Source organism: Glycine soja, chromosome 19 (assembly GCF_004193775.1).
Source record: "Glycine soja cultivar W05 chromosome 19, ASM419377v2, whole genome shotgun sequence".
NCBI classification, from domain to species: Eukaryota; Viridiplantae; Streptophyta; class Magnoliopsida; order Fabales; family Fabaceae; genus Glycine; species Glycine soja.
In genome coordinates this window covers 36,748,141-36,766,610 of record NC_041020.1, presented here as the reverse complement: position 1 = coordinate 36,766,610, position 18,470 = coordinate 36,748,141, and the positions used below count along the sequence as shown (strand labels likewise).

The following is an 18,470-nucleotide window of genomic DNA, read 5'->3' as shown; positions in this document are numbered from 1 at the left end:
TTACTATCCTTCAATACAGATTGCGATATCTATTGGCCTATTTCAACACCTAATATCGTTCTCATTATCATTAAATGCAAAATGAGTCCGCTATGTACTATTGCAACCTTAGTGAAGGAAAATTTTAAAATACTGTTACTCTGTTAGAGTGAGAGGTGCAGTATTGTTCAGAGACACTCTCATCAGTCAAGGCTGTGCTGTTGGATGCAGAGCAAAAGCAGGAGCAGAACCATGAGCTGCGGGAATGGCTGAGGCAGCTCAAACATGTCTTCTCTGACACCGAAGACGCGCTCGATGAATTTGAGTGCAAAACACTGCGAAAGCAAGTGGTCAATGCTCATGGCACCACCAAAACCAAGGTAGGTGGCTTATTCTCAACTTCTAATCCACTTGTTTTTCATTATATGATGGCTCAACAAATTAAATATATCAGCAAGAGACTGTACAAGGTTACAGCTGATAGGCATAAGTTTGGTCTTCAAACAATTGATGTTGGGAGAGGTGTTGTGCATAGGAGAGAAATGGCACACTCCCATGTGACTGATTCAGATGTAATAGGAAGGGAACAAGACAAAGGCGAGATCATACGGCATTTGATGCAGCAGAATCCCATGGATGATCATAAAGGTCTCTCTGTTATCCCCATTACGGGGATGGTTTTATGTCAAGCAATTGATTATTAAAATCATCAACTCTGCTAATGATTCTGCTTTTGATGCTCGTGCTCCTCATTGCCAACAGAATTTAAACATATTTGATCTGGAGCAACTACAAAATCAATTGAAAAACAAACTTGACGGTAAAAAATTCTTACTTTTCTTGGACAAAGTATGGAATGAAGACTATGTTAAATGGGTTGAGTTGCACTGTTTAATACAAGTAGGTTCTGCAGGAAGTAAAATTCTAGTGACTACGCGTAGTCACTCCATAGCTTCCATGATGAGCACAGTTCCCCCTCACATTTTAGAAGGTCTCTCCCTGGAGGATTCATCGTCTTTATTTATCAGATGGGCATTTAAAGTAGGAGAAGAGGAAAAGTGTCCTCGTTTGGTAAATATTGGCTGAGAAATTATGAAAAAATGTAGAGGTTCCATTGGTATTGAGAACATTAGGGAGTTTACTGTTTTCAAAATTGGAGTCAAATGAGTGGGAATATGTGAGAGACAATGAAATATGGAATTTACCACAGAAAAGTTATGACATTTTACCTGCACTCAAATTAAGTTATGATTCATGCTGTCCTATTTGAAGCAATGTTTTGCTTTGTTTTCCCTTTACCCAAAGGATTACCAATTCAACAGTTTGTCTGTAGCTTCGCTTTGGAGTGCACTGGGACTTCTTGCATCACCAAAAAAGAGCAGGACACTGGATGATATTGCCAATCAGTATTTGTATGAACTACTGTCGAGATCTTTTATTCAAGATTTTGTAACTATGGCCCCTTTAATTCATTTCGAATACATCATTTGGTGCATGATCTTGCCCTGCTTGTTGCAAAAGGTGAGTGTCTACTTGTAAATTCCCACATTTGAAGTATACCTGAGAATGTTCGGCATCTATCTTTTGTTGAAAATGATTTGCCACGATCACTCACCGCAAAATCAGTAGGTGTGGGAGCCACTGTTGAAGCTTTCTTTACATTGGTTTCAGTGTATAAATACTTGAAGATTTTGGATTTAGGTGAAAATAGGAGACCATATTATCCCTCAAGTCACACGGTTTAAATATCTTGGGTCTGTAATACAGGATGATGGGGAAATTGAAGGGGATGTGAATCATCGCATTCAAGCAGGATGGATGAAATGGAGAAAAGCATCGGGGGTGTTATGTGATGCAAAGGTACCGATCAAGCTAAAGGGAAAGTTTTATCGGACTGCGGTAAGACTGGCGATTTTGTACGGAACAGAATGTTGGGCGGTCAAGAGCCAACATGAGAATAAAGTAGGTGTAACGGAGATGAGGATGTTGCGGTGGATGTGTGGTAAGACTCGACAGGATAAAATTAGAAACGAAGCTATTAGAGAGAGGGTTGGAGTAGCGCCTATTTGTAGAGAAGATGGTGGAACATAGACTTAGGTGGTTTGGGCATGTAGAGAGAAGACCGGTAGACTCTGTAGTGAGGAGAGTGGACCAGATGGAAAGAAGACAAACAATTCGAGGCAGAGGAAGACCCAAAAAGACTATAAGAGAGGTTATAAAAAAGGATCTCGAACTTAATGATTTGGATAGAAGTATGGTACTTGATAGAACATTATGGCGGAAGTTGATCCATGTAGCCGACCCCACCTAGTGGGATAAGGCGTTGTTGTTGTTGTTGTTGTACATTTGAAACTTTGCCTACATCCATTGGGAAGGTAAAGCATTTAAGATATCTCAACCTTAGTGGTAATATGAAAATTAAGAGACTCCCTGGTTCCATATGTAAGCTCCAAAATTTGCAAATGTTGTTTCTTGGTGGGTGTACAAATCTTGAAACTTTGCCCAAAAGATTAGGAAACTTGATTAGTCTTCGAGATTTTGACATGACCACAAAGCAATCTGTTTTGCCAGAGAACGCAATTTCAAACTTGAGTTCTCTTGAACATTTGAGTATTGAATTTTGCAATAATGTGGAGTCTTTATTCTCAGGGATAAAACTCCCTTTTCTTAAAGCATTGTATGTTAGTAGCGGTAACAGATTAAAGTCTATGCGACTTGAAAGTAAACATTTTCCTGCATTGGAGATTTTGGCAGTAAGGAACTGTGAGAAGTTGGAATTGTCCAATGACCAAGAAGATCAAAATTTCAACTTGAGGCTAAAAACAATATTTTTTTATTCTTTGCCACAGCTTGTGACTTTGTCTCATTGGCTTCAAGGATCTAAACACTTTAATATCCTTGGTACTAACAGAGTGCTACAATCTTGCAATCTTGAGGTGCTTCCGGATTGGCTGCCAGCACTAACTTCTCTGAAATTACTTTTTATCAAAGATTGTCCAAAGTTGCGGTCTCTTCCAGATGGCATCCATTGCCTCACTGCCCTTGAACATTTGAAAATTGAAGATTGTCCTGAATTATGTAACAAATACAAGCCACAAGTTGGAGAGAATTGGAACCAAATATCACACATCAAACAGATTAGGATTGGTGAACAGAATATCTGGAAGAAGAGTTAGTGGAAGAGAAAGTGGAGAGCTTTCATAACCCTGATAAATGTTGAAGGCCTTTCTGTTTTTGGGTTTCCATAATGCATGTTGTTGTTCTTGAGCACTTTCTCAATTTGTTTTTGATTTATGTCCTTGATGATTATGCCAGTTCACTACAGACTGCACTATGGATGTTTGTTTGATGTATGTTACAGGATATTATTTGAAAACTGGTTAGTTGAAAATTAGTTTGTTAGTTAGATTGTTAGGCTCTCTAATGAGCTCTATAAATACAGCTCAAACCCTCTCATTTCCTTTGTATCTTCTTCATATTGAATCAATACAATGTCTTACTTCTGTGGAACTTCCCTTATGTTCTTTGAAATCTATGATGTGTGCTCACATGACTCACATCAACTTGGAGTCACTTGCATCTCCTATCAAAACACTAATAATGCAGACTAGTATGGTGATGTCTCTTTTATTTTTCTTTTTCTTGCAAAGAAATTTGAGTTTGACGAAGGCGCGATTACTTTTAGAGCCACAGTTACTGTTAGCTGTTCAAAATATGTTTATTTTGTGTAATTTAAATATTGATACTTCCTCTTTCATTTATATCGAGATCCAGAGGGTGATCAAATTATAGTTTTAACAATCTAACGCTTTTACAATTGTGTAAGGTTAGATCCTCAATGAGGGGCATGCAGTGCAGAAGAAATTTAGGTTACTGTTCCACCAAGAGGGTATGTAGAGATAGAATCTTGACCTAATAGATGTGATTAAATGGAGCACATTAGCATCAACAATTTTTACTACTGAGATTTTTCCAAGAATTTAGATAGCATTGCATTTGTTTTGGTGATTACTAATGTATGCTTCTCAGTTCTCTGGCAATTGTAAAAGCAAAGAAAGTATAAAGACAAGGAAATGGGGAAAGGCATGGGCAGAAGTAGTTATTTATGTTATACATTGCACACGATCTGAGGAAAGTCGCGTTCATGCATTCAGACTTGTTGATAAGTCTCCTATTTTTAATTTAATATTTTCATACATGGAGACATATATTTTGTTGTAAATGTATCTAACTTATTTCAGCTTCTTGATTAATGATTATCAAGCCTGTGAGTGGTGGAAAGAAGTCCTGCGGGATGGGAGGAAAACACTTTGTGTTTGATAATTTGTTAAGGACAAGACTTAGGTGCTATTCTAGAGATGTTTTTGGAATATTTTTTTTCAATTAAAACACTAGTGTAATGTTTTGGATTTTTTTTTTTCAATTTGTTAAGGACAATGAAAATATATCGTGTACTAGGTGTCATGTTTTACTGAAAAAACAACACCAAAATATCTGTCCACAATTCTTATCTGCCAAAGAAAAACATTTGATAATTTAGCCTTTTTATTTTCAATTGTGTTTGTCTCATATTCTCCCATCATTTCTAACATTTTGAGACATAAAAACAAAGAGGTATAAAATAACGTATCAGTCCTTTTGTGTTGCATATGGTGAGTGCTAGCATATTAGCTTCTTTCATAAAAGTTCCATTGTAGGTAGGTATAACAAGCAAATAAAACATGTCCGTGTATATTATTTGGTTATATGCTCATCTATTTTTTCTTTTTTCTGTTGACTATAGGAAGAAACTGTTGTTGATTTACTATTTGCAACTTCAAACAGTTAGTCTTGTGCCTATATTTTCTAAATAACAAACATACAATCAAACACAGCTTAATTAGTAGTGTATGTTTTCAAAGTACTTCGAGACTGCTAGAAGATGGATGCTGCGATTTGCGAGCCAAGAAGCTCGTATGATCATGATTTTATTAGGTGGAGCTTGGCTCCAGACTTTGTATTGGACGCTCTCTATCAGGACTATATAGTGTAATCCTGTCTGTTTCTTGCTCTTATTTTCTCTACTGTAAAAAAGAAAGAACATTTGGTGTTTTCAAAGTTGTATGAATAAAATACTCAACCTATATATAAAATGAACTTGCATCTCACTCTCTTATAAGTTATAACTCACTTCTAGCACGTTACCTAATAGATAACCCTTCGGTTGAACACCAAAGTTGGACATTTAGACACGCTCCAACAAAGTAAGAAGATATTTTAGTTTAAGTTAAATTACAATATTGGTACAGTTTAATTCTTGATCCATAATTTTATGGTTCTTGTAATTTTTATTCACGGATCTTTTCTTTTTTTTGAAGAACTATTATGAACTTAGTTCTTACATTCTAATTTTTTTATAATTTTAGTCTAATTATCAATTCTGCATACGTTTCATTTTTTATTTGGTTTAATTGAACCATAAACCTAATAAATTAATTTAAGGTACCATAATAAAACAATTTAATTAATTAAAATATAAAGAATAAGATAAATAAATATATGTAAAATTAGGAAGTGAACTAAAATTATAAATTTATTAAAATGTAGAGACTAAAATAGTGGAAAAAAATAAAAAATAAAAATCACAAGTTAAAAATTAAAGTACCAAAATTATCATTTGCAATTTTTTAGCCTTCAGTTATTATTGCAAGGGATTCATGTTGGACTTTGTTTGGGCTCTTTTCTTGAATGGGTGTGTCGCAATTCTTTTAGGTAAGTGCTATTTATAGGCTATTTTTGTTAAGTATACCCCCATTCTCCTTTTTTATATTTTGATTACCCTCTATATGACACTGCAACCTGCAATAATTGATGGAGTAAACCTGGATTAGAAAATGAATGCTTATTTGAACGCACTTAAAGAAGGGAAGCCATTGTCAAAAGTTTTGCTTTGCAATTAAGGTATATAATAGATGAAATTAGTGACGAATGTACCTTGAAACGTAGTTTCACGTGAAGGAAAGCACACACAATGTTACATGTGATATAGAAAGTATTATACAATGAAAATAGGATGAAGATGAGGTTCAAAATTAGAGTTTAAAGAATAATAAAAATAGAATGAAAATAAGTTTTTAGATAAGGTTTAAATAACAATAATGATGGGATGAAAATAAGACTAACAAACACGAAAGAGTAAGATAAGGGTAAATCTGGTAGAATTTTTTTTAAAAATGGTAACATTGTATGTTTTTCTTCACGTGACACTGCGTTTTAAGGTACATTCATTGGGTAAATACCAATTTTCGTCCTTGAATTTGTTAGGCATAGACAGTGAGGTCTTTGAAAAATGAAAAATTAAAATTTTATTTTAAATGTGCAAAAAGTGTGACAAAATTTGTCCTACCATTTAAGTCTCCTTCATTAACTCAAATAGTTGTGCCTACATGACATCTTTAGTGATGATATGGCAACTAACAGTTGTCACATGTCAAAATTTTGACTTTTCAATTTAGTTTATGAACTTAACAACTTACTATCATTTTAATCTATGAACTTAATCACTTACTGACATTTTGGTTTTTGAACTTAACACATATTATCATTTTGGTCCCTGAAAGCACTTTTTCAAATTTTCAATTAAGTCTCATATTACATGAAATTATTAGTATAGACATTATCATATTTTGTCACTTCTATTTTCTACAATTTTGCCATTTAAATATACTATAAATATGAAATTAATTTATAAGTGATTATATCACAATAGTAAATATTAAATCCAAAACATTATTAACAATATTCTATAAGTTCCAAATCAATCTTCTATCCAAATCAAGTTATTAATATGTGTGGAATATTAGATTAATTAATTAATTAGTTAATTAATCTATTTTATGGAATAATGTTAATGATGAAAACACAATTAAAAAAACTGAACAACACAAAAGGAAGGAAAATAAAAGTGACAATCATTTTCTTACATACCCTTTCGATAGGACAAATGTAGTACATCTCATCCCTATTTTTTTCGGTCTTTGCAGTTTTCATATTGTTGTTTAATTGTTAAGTATTAGAAGACCTAACCCATTATAAGTTAAAAATATAGTTCACCCATTATATTCTCAATAGAGAAGGTACTTGTCACCTGTCATGTTAGAGTATACAATATACACGAGACTCAATTAAAAATTCAAGAGTATTTTTAGGGACCAAAATAACTTTATGTAACTAAGTTTAGGAACAAAAATATTAGTAAGTGATTAAATTCAAAGTCATAAATGACAACAAGTTGTTAAGTTCAAAGATTAAATTGAAAAGTCATTTTTTTAACACGTGACAATCGTCAGGTGTCACGTCTGTTGGAATTTTTTATTCATATAATTAATGTGGACTAATATTATAAGACAATTATATTAGTTATTTATCATTTGTGGGTTTTATTTTATGTGATCAAATTAAGTGAGTCTGTTAGACAACTAAATTAGATGATGTAAACTTAAATGAGCAGATATCAGTGTTAGCTCATTAAGGGATAATGAGAACCTTATTAAGTTAACAGACTATAAGAAGATTATGGTCCCCAATATACCGAGCTGTCACACATAGTTTCTCATCTCCCCATCCGAAGAGTTACAAAAGTCCTACTGAGGAATAAAGAGGTTCCGGTTGAGGAAGAACCATGAAGTCACCAGTTATGTTGTTAGTTGATTATCCATTGTCTCTACAACATTTCGTAACAGATCCTAAGAAGAGCGCATTGATCATAAATCACCTACAGATTCAGATTCCGCTGCGTTTGTTTGATCAATCATTATGGATCCAGACATTCCTAAAACTCTTCTTGATAATCTAACGTAATGTGTTACTAGTGGTTATTGGTATTTTATAAGGATCCCCTAAAATTCCAACAAGGGGTATCAGAGCCATCATTATTGTTAGATTATTGTGATTTAAAGTTATTTGATTCTAATTATACCTGAATTGCTTTGGTTATATGGACCCTATTTTTTTTAAAACAATACATATTAATTGTCGATAAATTCAAATATTGCAATGTTCCATGTTTGGTTTGAATTCGATTCTATTATTTTTCGGCATACTTTTTGGATTTATGCATAACTTTTGTTCACGTGGCTTGTGATATATATTTGAGGAGGCTCTCCACATTTTTTTTGGGTTTCCAAAAACCTTTTTACGTTGAATTCAAAGCCACATTGGTTATGGCTTTAATAAAGTTATTTTGTGCAATTTGTGAATACTTTGGATGCCATCATCACGTTGTGTACATGACATTAATTTTCATTCTTTTGTTTGTATTGGTACGATGGAACAAACTATAAAGATTAGAAGCACTGACACGAGATTTTTGAAATGTATCGGTTTATTGTATTGTTTGTGTTTGGTGTTTTTTTTATTTCTTTCATGAATTTGTGATAGTTTTATTTACGGATGTGATACAACTTATTTTAAGTATAAATTAGTGATAGTGTTAAATATAATTTAAGGATAGATATTCACTTGTCGTAATCAATGTTTTATATTTTTCTACTATCGTGATTGAGTGTAAATTTAATAGTAACAGATCCTTCCCATTTATTTGTATGTGATAACTGTGAAATCTGAGCTAATTTAATAGTCAATTTTGACTAATAATGATTGTAATTTCTTCACTTTACTTTTGTTTTTAATGAAATAATAAAGAAATTAATATCTTTGCAATTTTTTATGAGCAAAAGTCAAAAGAAAATTTCAAGTGTTTTAGAGGAAAATTGATGCAAAAATTGGAAGAAAAAGTTGGAAGAAGTGGACAGCTTGCTTAGCACACGAGACAAGCCCAGCGTGCATGCTCGCTCAGCGGCCAGCTCGCGCTTAGTGCAAAGAAGGCCTAGGGTCGCGCTTAGTGCAAACATTGCGCTAAGCGCGTGATTAAACCGCCATTCTTGCTACCAGAAGTGCGCGTTGTCAGCGTGAAAAGTAAGCTACCTTAGGCCTATAAAAGGAATAGGAAGCTGAAGGAAAAAACACACCGAGTCTCAAAGCTCTCTAATGAAGAAATCTAAAGCCTGAGTCTATCCCTTAGGGGAAACCTTCCTTCTTAGTCATTCCCCTATTTCTTTCTTATAGTCATCCAACCCCGTCTTTCATCCACATTAGTCTTTGAAGTGTTAAGCTTCTCAAGGCTATGAGAGGCTAAACCCCTTTTGTTGGGAGCCTGGCAGGCCGAACTTTTTAATGTAATTTTTTTCCATTATCTATTTAATGCAATTTTGTTTTTGATCATCCATATAATGTTTAGAGGGTAATGCATTGAAAAATGGTTATTTTCTAAAAAAATTAGGGAAAGGTATCTAAATAAATTCATTGGTAGAAATAGATTGATATTTGTTTTGCCAATTTTTGCATCTTTAATCTTAATGCGGTTTATTATTTTTATCTCTACAAAGAAATTTGGGAGAAAGGAATAAATAAATTAGGCTATTCGTGTGGGAAACCAAATATACAATGTCTTAGTAGATGTGGGTGGAAATAGGGATTTCATGAGATAGAGAAATTATTAGCATTGCATTACAAGTAGTTTTGGCATATTAGGTCCCAACATTATCACATTCTGAATTCATCTTTCTGCATTTAAATTATTGTTTATTTTCTTGTTATCCTTTTTCTTCTTTGCTTTACTCCAAATTTCACACTTGAAATTCTCTATCTCTTCTACTTCTTCTAATTGCTCAATAATTGGGTTTGCATCACTTTAAGTACAACCAAAGTCTCTGTGGATTTAACACTCAGACTTCCAAGTCTTGTACTACTTAAAACGAATTGCTACACTTGTCAACGAGTCATGTCTAGTATTTTTTTATTAACTAAATTGATTGGCACGATATATTGTCAATGTAATCCATATTGTGAAAATTGATTTGATTAAAATTACATAGAATTTTGCATGGGATTATTTATGCAAATTGTGTTTTGCCAAAAGGAAGACGCAATTTGGCTAAATAATATTGCACGTGTGATGATAAATGTGTGATAATTATAAGGTGTTTTCATGTGAATAATAATCAGTCCAAAGAAAGGAAATCTATTATTTGATAGAATTTATTGTCAATGTTTGACCATTGCGTTGAGAGTACTAATTACAAATTAATTTCTCTGTCCAAAGACTGAGAATTAATGTTGTGCTAGGTATCCTGTGATTGGTCTGTTCTATAAAATATTTGCATGTTCTGTTATATATATTTTTATATAATTTAATTATATGTGAAAGTTGCATAATTTTAAGACCTCTCATTTATTATATTAAATTTTCTTGTATTTTTGGTTAAATGGATTGAAACAACATGTTGTCAAGGTAACCTCTGTTGCGTAAGTTGATTTAATTGAATTTACATAGATGTTGCATGAAATTATTCATGCGAATTGTGCTTGACCCAAAGGAAGACACAATTTGGAAAAATAATTACATGTTTGTGATAGTAAACATGTGGTGATTATAAATAATGTGATCTTCCATGTGAATAATGAAATTTTCAAAGATAATCATTATTTGACCGAAGTAATTATCATATATTTTTCCATGTGAGCAATGGAGTGTCCAAAGACAACATTTGTTTGACAAGACTTATTATCAAAGTTTGATCAATGCGTTGAGAGTGTCACTTGTAGTTAGTCTTTTTCAATCCAAAGATTGAGGATTAATGGTGCGCTAGGTATCATGTTTGGGTCTTGAAATTTACCATAAAGATTATTTGTGCTTTGTATGTTTATTTTCTTTTCTTCAATTGTTGTTGTTGCTACTACTACGGTTTAAAATACTCATATTATTTAAATCCCAAAGCTTCATGTATAAAATTTAGAGTTTGAAAAGAGTCAGTTAAGAGTTGAGGATATTGCATAGTTTTTTATTTTTTTTTCTAGAGAAGAAACAAGAGAACAAGATAAGGAATTTCTTTATTGTTTTTTGTAAGACGAGACAAAAAAAAGTGTCCTAATTACACTATTTAGTGTGCGAAGAATGATAAACTTCTCATTTTTTGTTTGTTTTAAAGTTAATTTAGTTTTGTTTCAAAGGACGCTAGTGGGTAGATTTTGGTTCTACTACTCACATAAGCATGTCTATACAATGATACCTATGGAGTCATCCGCCAAATGATAATGAAAGATTCATCTATGTGGGTGATGACATAAAGTTGCAGTTGAAGCTATAGGAACTTTTATGTTGCTTTAAAAGACTCAATTTCATTTGAATTTGGTTGAGACATATATCGATCTGTTTATTAAACCAAATTTCATTTTTGATTTGGACAAATTCAGTTATTCTTGTTCAATTAGAAATAATAAAGTTAGTCTCTCTTGTGATTCAAATGTTGTAAGTTATGAGTTCTTTTATGGATATTTGAGTGTTCCTATAGCAAACAATTTTAGGTGGTACAAAACTAAAAATTAAATGAGAACTTTGTTACTTTATAACATAAGCGCATAAGTCATATCTCTTAATAGAGAATTTGGATGCTTGTGTTATAGGAAATTTTGAATCATTTATATTGATTGGGCCTTATAGTCTATATTGAGTATATAAAGGAAAAATAAACAAACAAAATGAAATTCAGGTGCAACGTTTGGAGTCCCCCATGTGTTTTCTTCAATAATTGTGAAATTATTCTACAACATATAATGTTAGGCAAACCTAGCATGACCAAAGTTGCAGAATGATGGAACTAGACTTATGCAGATATGGTAAGAAGTTTGATTCTTCTCTACCAGAGTCACTTTGGGGAAAGACATTAAAGAATGCAATTTATATCTTTTTAGGGTACCAATTAAAGTAGTCACTTTTAACCCGTATAGGTGTGAGGCAGGAAAATCCCAACATTAGGCATATGTAATTTGGGGATGTCTAGCCGAAACAATGCCTTATAGGCTGCATGAAGGTAAGCTAGAGTTAAAGATAATTAGTTATAATTTTTTTTGTTACATTTAAAACTCTCGCATGTATAAGTTTTACAATCCCACTTTAAAATCATGTTTGAGACAGGAATGCAAGATTCCTTGAGGAAATTGAGTTTGGAGGGGAAGGAAACATAAAAAATGTTGTCTTTAAAGAATAACATGTTATTGACAATAGATAAGTCTTTGTACTTACCATTGTTCAAGAAACGGATATGGTAATTAAATAATAATGTTACTCCTAACATTATTAAAAGACAAGACAACACTAAGATTTTCTCTCAAGCACCACCTAAAGTTCAAACTCAATAGTCTCAAGAAGTGTCATTAAGAAGACCCTCGAGCGAAAGGAAAAAAAAATGTAATTTGAATGATTTGGTTATATTTCTTTAAGAACATAAATATGACATTAGGTTGACTGATAAGGTCTAATTGACTTTAGTCAAGTCATGTTGTGCTCAAACTCTCAAGTGGATTGATGCCATAAAGGATGTAATAAAACCGATGGTTGAATATGACATTTAGGATATCCTCAAATTGTCTGAAAGTGTGAAACCTATAAGTTGAAGATAAATATCTATAGTTGAAACGGATTCAATGGATAATATTGAGATATATAAAATTTGTCTTATCGCCAAAAGTTTTACAAGAAGGAAGACATTGATCACAAAGAGACTTTCTTTTTTATTTCTTAGAAAGACTCTCTTAAGACTATAATGATATTGTAGATCATTTTGACGATTGTTTTGCATAGATGGATGTAAAGATTACATTTCTAAATGGAAACATTGATGAAACAATTTATATGATGCAACCAGAAAATCTTGTTTAAGATGATCCAAAGTCTATGGTATGAAAAATAAAGAAATCCATTTATACTTTTAAATAAGTCTCTCGTCTATGATATTACAAAATTCATCAAGATTATCTCTATTATGGTGTTGAGGTAAATTTGATTGATGATTGCGTGTACTAAAAGTTTAGTAGGAATAAATTTATTATTTTGGTATTATATGTTGATGACATCCTATTATCATCATACGATTTATTATTGCAAAATAGATATATTGCAATTTATCATGTAGGTTTAAGTTTATTTTTTTATTGTTTTTATTATTGTCCTAAATTAATTTTTAGTGGGAGTCATAAGGTAATATATGAGTAATCTTGGTATGCAACACTAGAAAGTAGTAAAGCGCATAATGCGTTAATTGAAGGAAAAAAAAACTACATGTTTTCATGTCGAAAGTCTAAAAGTAGATCATTAGGTATTCTGACTTCGATTTTTATTGAATATCTTAATAGCAATCACTCCACATAAGATCCACATTTAATCATATTGGTGGAGTTAATATTTTTTGCTATGAGACATCATACTAGAATTTATAACTACTAAATTATTGTAACTAGCTTGTCTATTGTTGCCAACATTAAGAAGTCATTGGGTGTTTATTGGAATAATATCTTAGCAGTATTATTAAGAATTTAACCAAGTAAAAGTTTGTTGACATAAAATATTTCGTTGTTAAATAAAGAATTCAAAAAATATAAATTTGCATAGAACATATAGGGACTCATTTCATGTTAGCTGATCCACTTACTGAAGGTCTAAAAATTAAAGTTTTCATGAGCATAATGCTCACATGGATGTAATTCCTGATAGTACCTTAGTTTAGTGAGAGTCTTACTTATGTTCTATATCTTATGATTTACAAATATTTTGTTGTTTGAATTTTCAATAGAAATAAAGTTGAAGTTTATCATTTCATTATAAGCTCATTTGAAAAGTTATGAAGGTTCTACAAAGGAATAAAGAGGTTCCAGATGAGAAGAAATCATGAAGTCACCGGTTATATTGTTAGTCAGTTATCCATTGTTTCTACAATATTCCGTAACAAATCCTCAAAAAAGCGCGTAGATAAAAAATCACCTATGAGTATTTCTCTATCATTAATAATCAAACATATTGTAAATCTTAGGACCTTTGATAATTATTTTAGGATAAGACCTACTTTTTCTTTTTAGCTTCAACATAAAAAATAAAGATTACCTAAATTCCAACAGGTGTCACCATAGGAAATACTGCACTTCCTCCATACCCACGAGGAAGGGGTGGCCTCATTCGGTTCCTAGAATTAACTATAGTGGACAACCTCGTAGGTTGGTCACTATTCCCATGAGATTGTTTTGTGATGTCTCCCAATAATAAAAAGAATCAAAAGATAATTTTGAACCAGAATTTGAAATAAATAAATAAATATCCAATAGAGATTGGTTTTCGGCAAGAATTTGTCGTATTGGTTAGGTTGAAGTTAGTCAATTAATCAGTGCATGTCTTGGCTGACGATGTAAGGCAAAAAATTTCAGAACTTAGAAAGCCTTATTCAAACTGTTGCCAATAAAATATTGGATGTGAAAGATAGTTTCAAGCCTTATTAGTTATTAGCCAAGCTGGAATGAAATTTATGAACTGATGCCGGCACTTTGTTTCTTCCATAATTGTATAGGTTTTCATCATCCATACTTTGTCTCTAGCCTTCGTATGATAGTTAATGAAACTAGACGGCTTCTAGCGTGCCAAAGCAAAACCATTCAAGGCTACACAATTTAGTTGGATTCTGTTGTAAAAAAGTTAGGTTCATATTTTGTTGGTAACTTTCATACGGTTTTTTCTATTAGTACACGATGCATACCTGGCATCAAGTTATTCTTCCGATAACAATGAAAATACATTTGAAGATCAAGGGCCATTAAATTCTGAATCATTTGTTCTTTTGCATAATTCAGGGTGAAGTTGTGTTTATTCATAACATGACTTATAGGTTACAGACAAAGAAGAGAACTTCATTTAGCTTGCCTCTCTAACCACAACCCTGTAAGTGACATATTGTCAAAACAAAGACATGGGTACTCTTTCTCTTTTCAGATTATAGCATGTGACATGATATACATAATGCAAAAAAAAAAAAAAAAACGGTAACTGGTATGGTATATGTGAGAATGAGTTGTTTTTATCTTTGGTCAATAGAGAAAGCAGAATTATGCAGATAACACATACCAATCTTTCATTAACTTTTAGAGAGCAAAGGTTAGTCCAGTGATTTCGTTCATTGAGGAGCATAAATGCTGAGTAAAAACAAATACTAAGAAATAGACCCGCTTGATTTTGTGGAGATTTTTTGTCATATACTGCAAAAGCCACATACCTTAATACTTAGTAACTGGTCATTGATTCTCTAGATGGCTATTCGCTATTGACCTTTCATTATTTGCTTTCTTGACCTTGAACATAAAATCTTAGTTATTAGTTGAATCTGGTGTTAAAGAAATAGATTGTCGGATGTTTGAATATTAAGTAATGCCTCCATTGAATAGGAGTTTACATGTTAGGCACGCTCTAGAAGTAGCACAGCCCTTCACAGACAAAGGGAGTTAGTTGGGAATGAAATCGATCCCATGTGAAGCATAAGAATACAAATGTATCACTCCTCACTCAAATAAAAAGGCAACTTTATTACACAAAACAACTTAAAAAGAGCAAACATAGTTTGCATATTACGCAAGATAGTATAAGTGTATCCTAAACAGCTACTGTACCTCATCCTTGTCCTTCCCATTGACTACATGACCCTCAGCTTCAGCTTCTTTTATCTGCCTTTCTATATCAGCCTTCTTTTCAAGGAGTGGTTGTATTTTTCCGTTAATTTTTTCAAGCTTCTGCTTCAGCGCACTAAGATCCTTGGTCTTGTCCTTTCCAGTAACTTTCTTCTTCTCCTTCTTGTCTTTGTCTTCTTTTTTCTTCTTCTCTTTCACTTCCTTCACATCATCCTTTTCTTTATCTTCTTTTTCACCTTCCTTTGTGGTTTCTTCTATATCAATATCCCTTACAGAAACTTCAACCTTGCTTTTCTCTTTCTCACCCTCTTCTTTTCCATCCTCCTTTTCTTTTTTGTGATCCTTCTCTTTCTCCTTCTTATCCTTTTTCTTATTTTTCTTATTTTCTTCATCATCCTCGCCTTCGCCATTTTTTCCCTTTTCCTTTAATGTGTCTGTTTCTTCATCTTTGTCCTTCTTTTCCTTTTTCTTCTCCTTCTCTTTCTTTTCCTTCTTCTCTTCACCATCACCATTTTTTCCCTTTCCCTTTAATGTGTCTGTTTCTTCATCTTTGTCCTTCTTTTCCTTTTTCTTCTTCTCCTTGTCCTTCTTCTCCTTCTTCCCTTCATCTTCCCCATCATCTTCTTTCCCCTTGACCTTCTCTACATCAATTTTGTCATCCTTTTCCTTCTTTTTCTTTTTTTTCTTTTCCTCCTTCTCTTCATTGTCCTCCCCATCATCTTCTTTCCCCTTGACCTTCTCAGCATCAGTTTTGTCATCCTTGACTTTCTTTTCCTTTTTCTTCTTCTCCTCTTTGTCTTCTTTCCCCTTGACCTTCTCTACATCAGTTTTGTCATCCTTGTCTTTCTTTTCCTTTTTCTTCTTTTCTTTCTTCTCTTCAGCATCCTCCCCATCATGTTCTTTCCCCTTAACCTTCTCTACATCAGTTTTGTCATCCTTGTCTTTCTTTTCCTTTTTCCTCTCCTTCTTATCCTTCTCCTTTTTCTCTTTCTCTTCACCATCCTCCCCTTTATCTTTTACATCTTTTTCTTTCTTCTCTCCCTCTTCATCTTCCTCTTCCCCCTTCTCTTTCTTTTTTTTCTTTGATTTATCTTCATCTTTATGTTTCTTCTCTTCTTTACTTTTTGTATGCTCTTTCTCAACTGATTTATTCTTCAGTTCAACTTCTACCTTAATCTTCTCTTCCTTCACACCACCTAGCTTGTCATCCTTGATCTTGATGTCATGGGAGATTTCCATATCTATATTATCTTCACACAGTGATGATGTAAAAACGTTAACTAAATCTGACAGGTCCCTGAAACATGCACAGGTGACAGTAAAGTCAAGCCATTATTTAAATAAATTGCTTGAAACAATTACTTGCAAGACATTATTAGTTAAACTCCAACATACTGAGTAAATCAACAGTTTAATAAATATACCTTCCTCAAAAGCAATGACATAACACACAGCCCAAGCTAGGCAAATGGAAATCAACCAAGTTCATACAGAATACTCTAGGCTAACCTATCCAAGCATCAAATATAAGGATGACAAATTGATATATAAAAATACGAGCAGCTACAAACAACTCTCACTATTCTTAGACAGGGAATTAGAAAACACCAGAACCAAACTCAGTTAAACCATTAATCAAGTTGAACTAAATTTATTAAAACTGCAATATCAAACAAAATAATTCCCAATCACCAGCTACAAACAACTTTCACTATTCTTAGACAGGGAATTAGAAAACACCAAAACCAAACTCAGTTTAACCATTAATCAAGTTGAACTAAATTGATTAAAACTGCAATATCTAACAAAATAATTCCCAATCAGTTTGACTCTACATTTTGTTTTTCTTCAATTTGGGCAAGTAAACAAAAGCATAAAATAACCAAATGATTGGGTACACGTGGTTAATGTGTTAAAATTAAGGTCGAACCTTAGTTCAATCTTTGGTAGAAAGAATTCTTGGTCAAGTTTTAGTTACCTCCCGGCCAAACTCTGAATTAGTTAGAGTCTCTTTTTCCGGATGAACATGGGGGTTAAGACCAAAAAAAAAAAAAGCATACAACAATAACATATCACCCAAAACAAACTGCATTTAAAAAAAAATGAAGCTGTATCACTAAAATTTTGTACAAGATCTGAGATGATAAACAACAATTTCCAACAATAGATTCAACCAATTAATTAGCGAACAAACAGTAATAACCTATTCCTATCCAAGCACAAAAGATACCAAACAGGGGACACATCAATGCTACACATCCTAATTTGCTTAAACATGCAAATCTCTGTCATAGCAGTAAAAAATCCAACATTTTTTTTTCTTTTAAACAGAAGCATCCAGATTCCAAATCCAAATTAATTCCTCCTTACACGTAGTTGAATTGCCTCTTCCTTGTGAACACTTTTCAGTTTTTACATCTCATTAAATGAAAGCCAATCCAACAAACCATAACCACAAGAATTAAAAAAACAAAATTTCAAACAAAATCTGGCCATAAAAAAGAATCAACAAAATCAATCAACATTAGATTCCCGTTAATCATGCATAAATTCAGATTCAGCTAACAGAATTTTCCATGGTTTAAGGCACAGATCATGGTCTGAACGAAGATAAATTTAATGAATGGATGAAGCTAGAGGATTAGATGAATATTGAATAGTTTAAAGTAAAACGTACCTGTGGTGAAAGTTTGGGTTTGGAGAAACTAAGAAGCAGCTTCTGGAACGTTTGGTGACTTACCAGTGGCTTGTGTCTGAGGTATTTATAGCATTTTCCAGATCCATTGAGTGCGACATTTAATGAGGTGTCGGTTACACACGCATTGACGCGTACGCAAGGAAATGTCGATGAAGCGGTTTTCATTTCTATTTCTACGAAAAGTTTTGTCGGGGTCTCAAGTGAGGGCGTCATTCACCAAATTTCACGGTGCGTTTTTTCTCTTCGCGTGTTC

The 18,470-nt window shown here is 32.8% G+C and overlaps 1 protein-coding gene and 1 pseudogene across 2 annotated transcripts; one reads left to right on the top strand and one right to left on the bottom strand.

Annotated features, from left to right (window-relative positions):
• The first annotated feature begins 81 nt into the window (after window positions 1–81).
• LOC114398802 lies at window positions 82–3,506 on the top strand (annotated as a pseudogene).
• An 11,718-nt stretch (window positions 3,507–15,224) lies between these two features.
• On the bottom strand, window positions 15,225–18,352 carry LOC114400149 (DNA ligase 1). Of its 2 annotated transcripts, XM_028362450.1 has the most exons (3): window positions 18,197–18,352; window positions 16,432–16,816; window positions 15,225–16,332 (listed from the first exon to the last, which is right to left on the bottom strand). In XM_028362450.1, the coding sequence occupies exons 2-3, from the start codon at window positions 16,756–16,758 to the stop codon at window positions 15,493–15,495; spliced, it is 1,167 nt and encodes a 388-aa protein (XP_028218251.1). In that variant the 5' UTR covers window positions 16,759–16,816; window positions 18,197–18,352; the 3' UTR covers window positions 15,225–15,492. The 2 variants fall into 2 exon arrangements, with proteins under 2 accessions (XP_028218251.1, XP_028218250.1); XM_028362449.1 differs by having other exon boundaries at window positions 15,225–16,816; window positions 18,197–18,349.
• Window positions 18,353–18,470: the final 118 nt, after the last annotated feature.

Excerpts from the sequence above, each read along its gene's own strand:
- LOC114400149 (XM_028362449.1), bottom strand. The coding sequence starts at position 16,758 with ATGGAAATCTCCCATGACATCAAGATCAAGGATGACAAGCTAGGTGGT.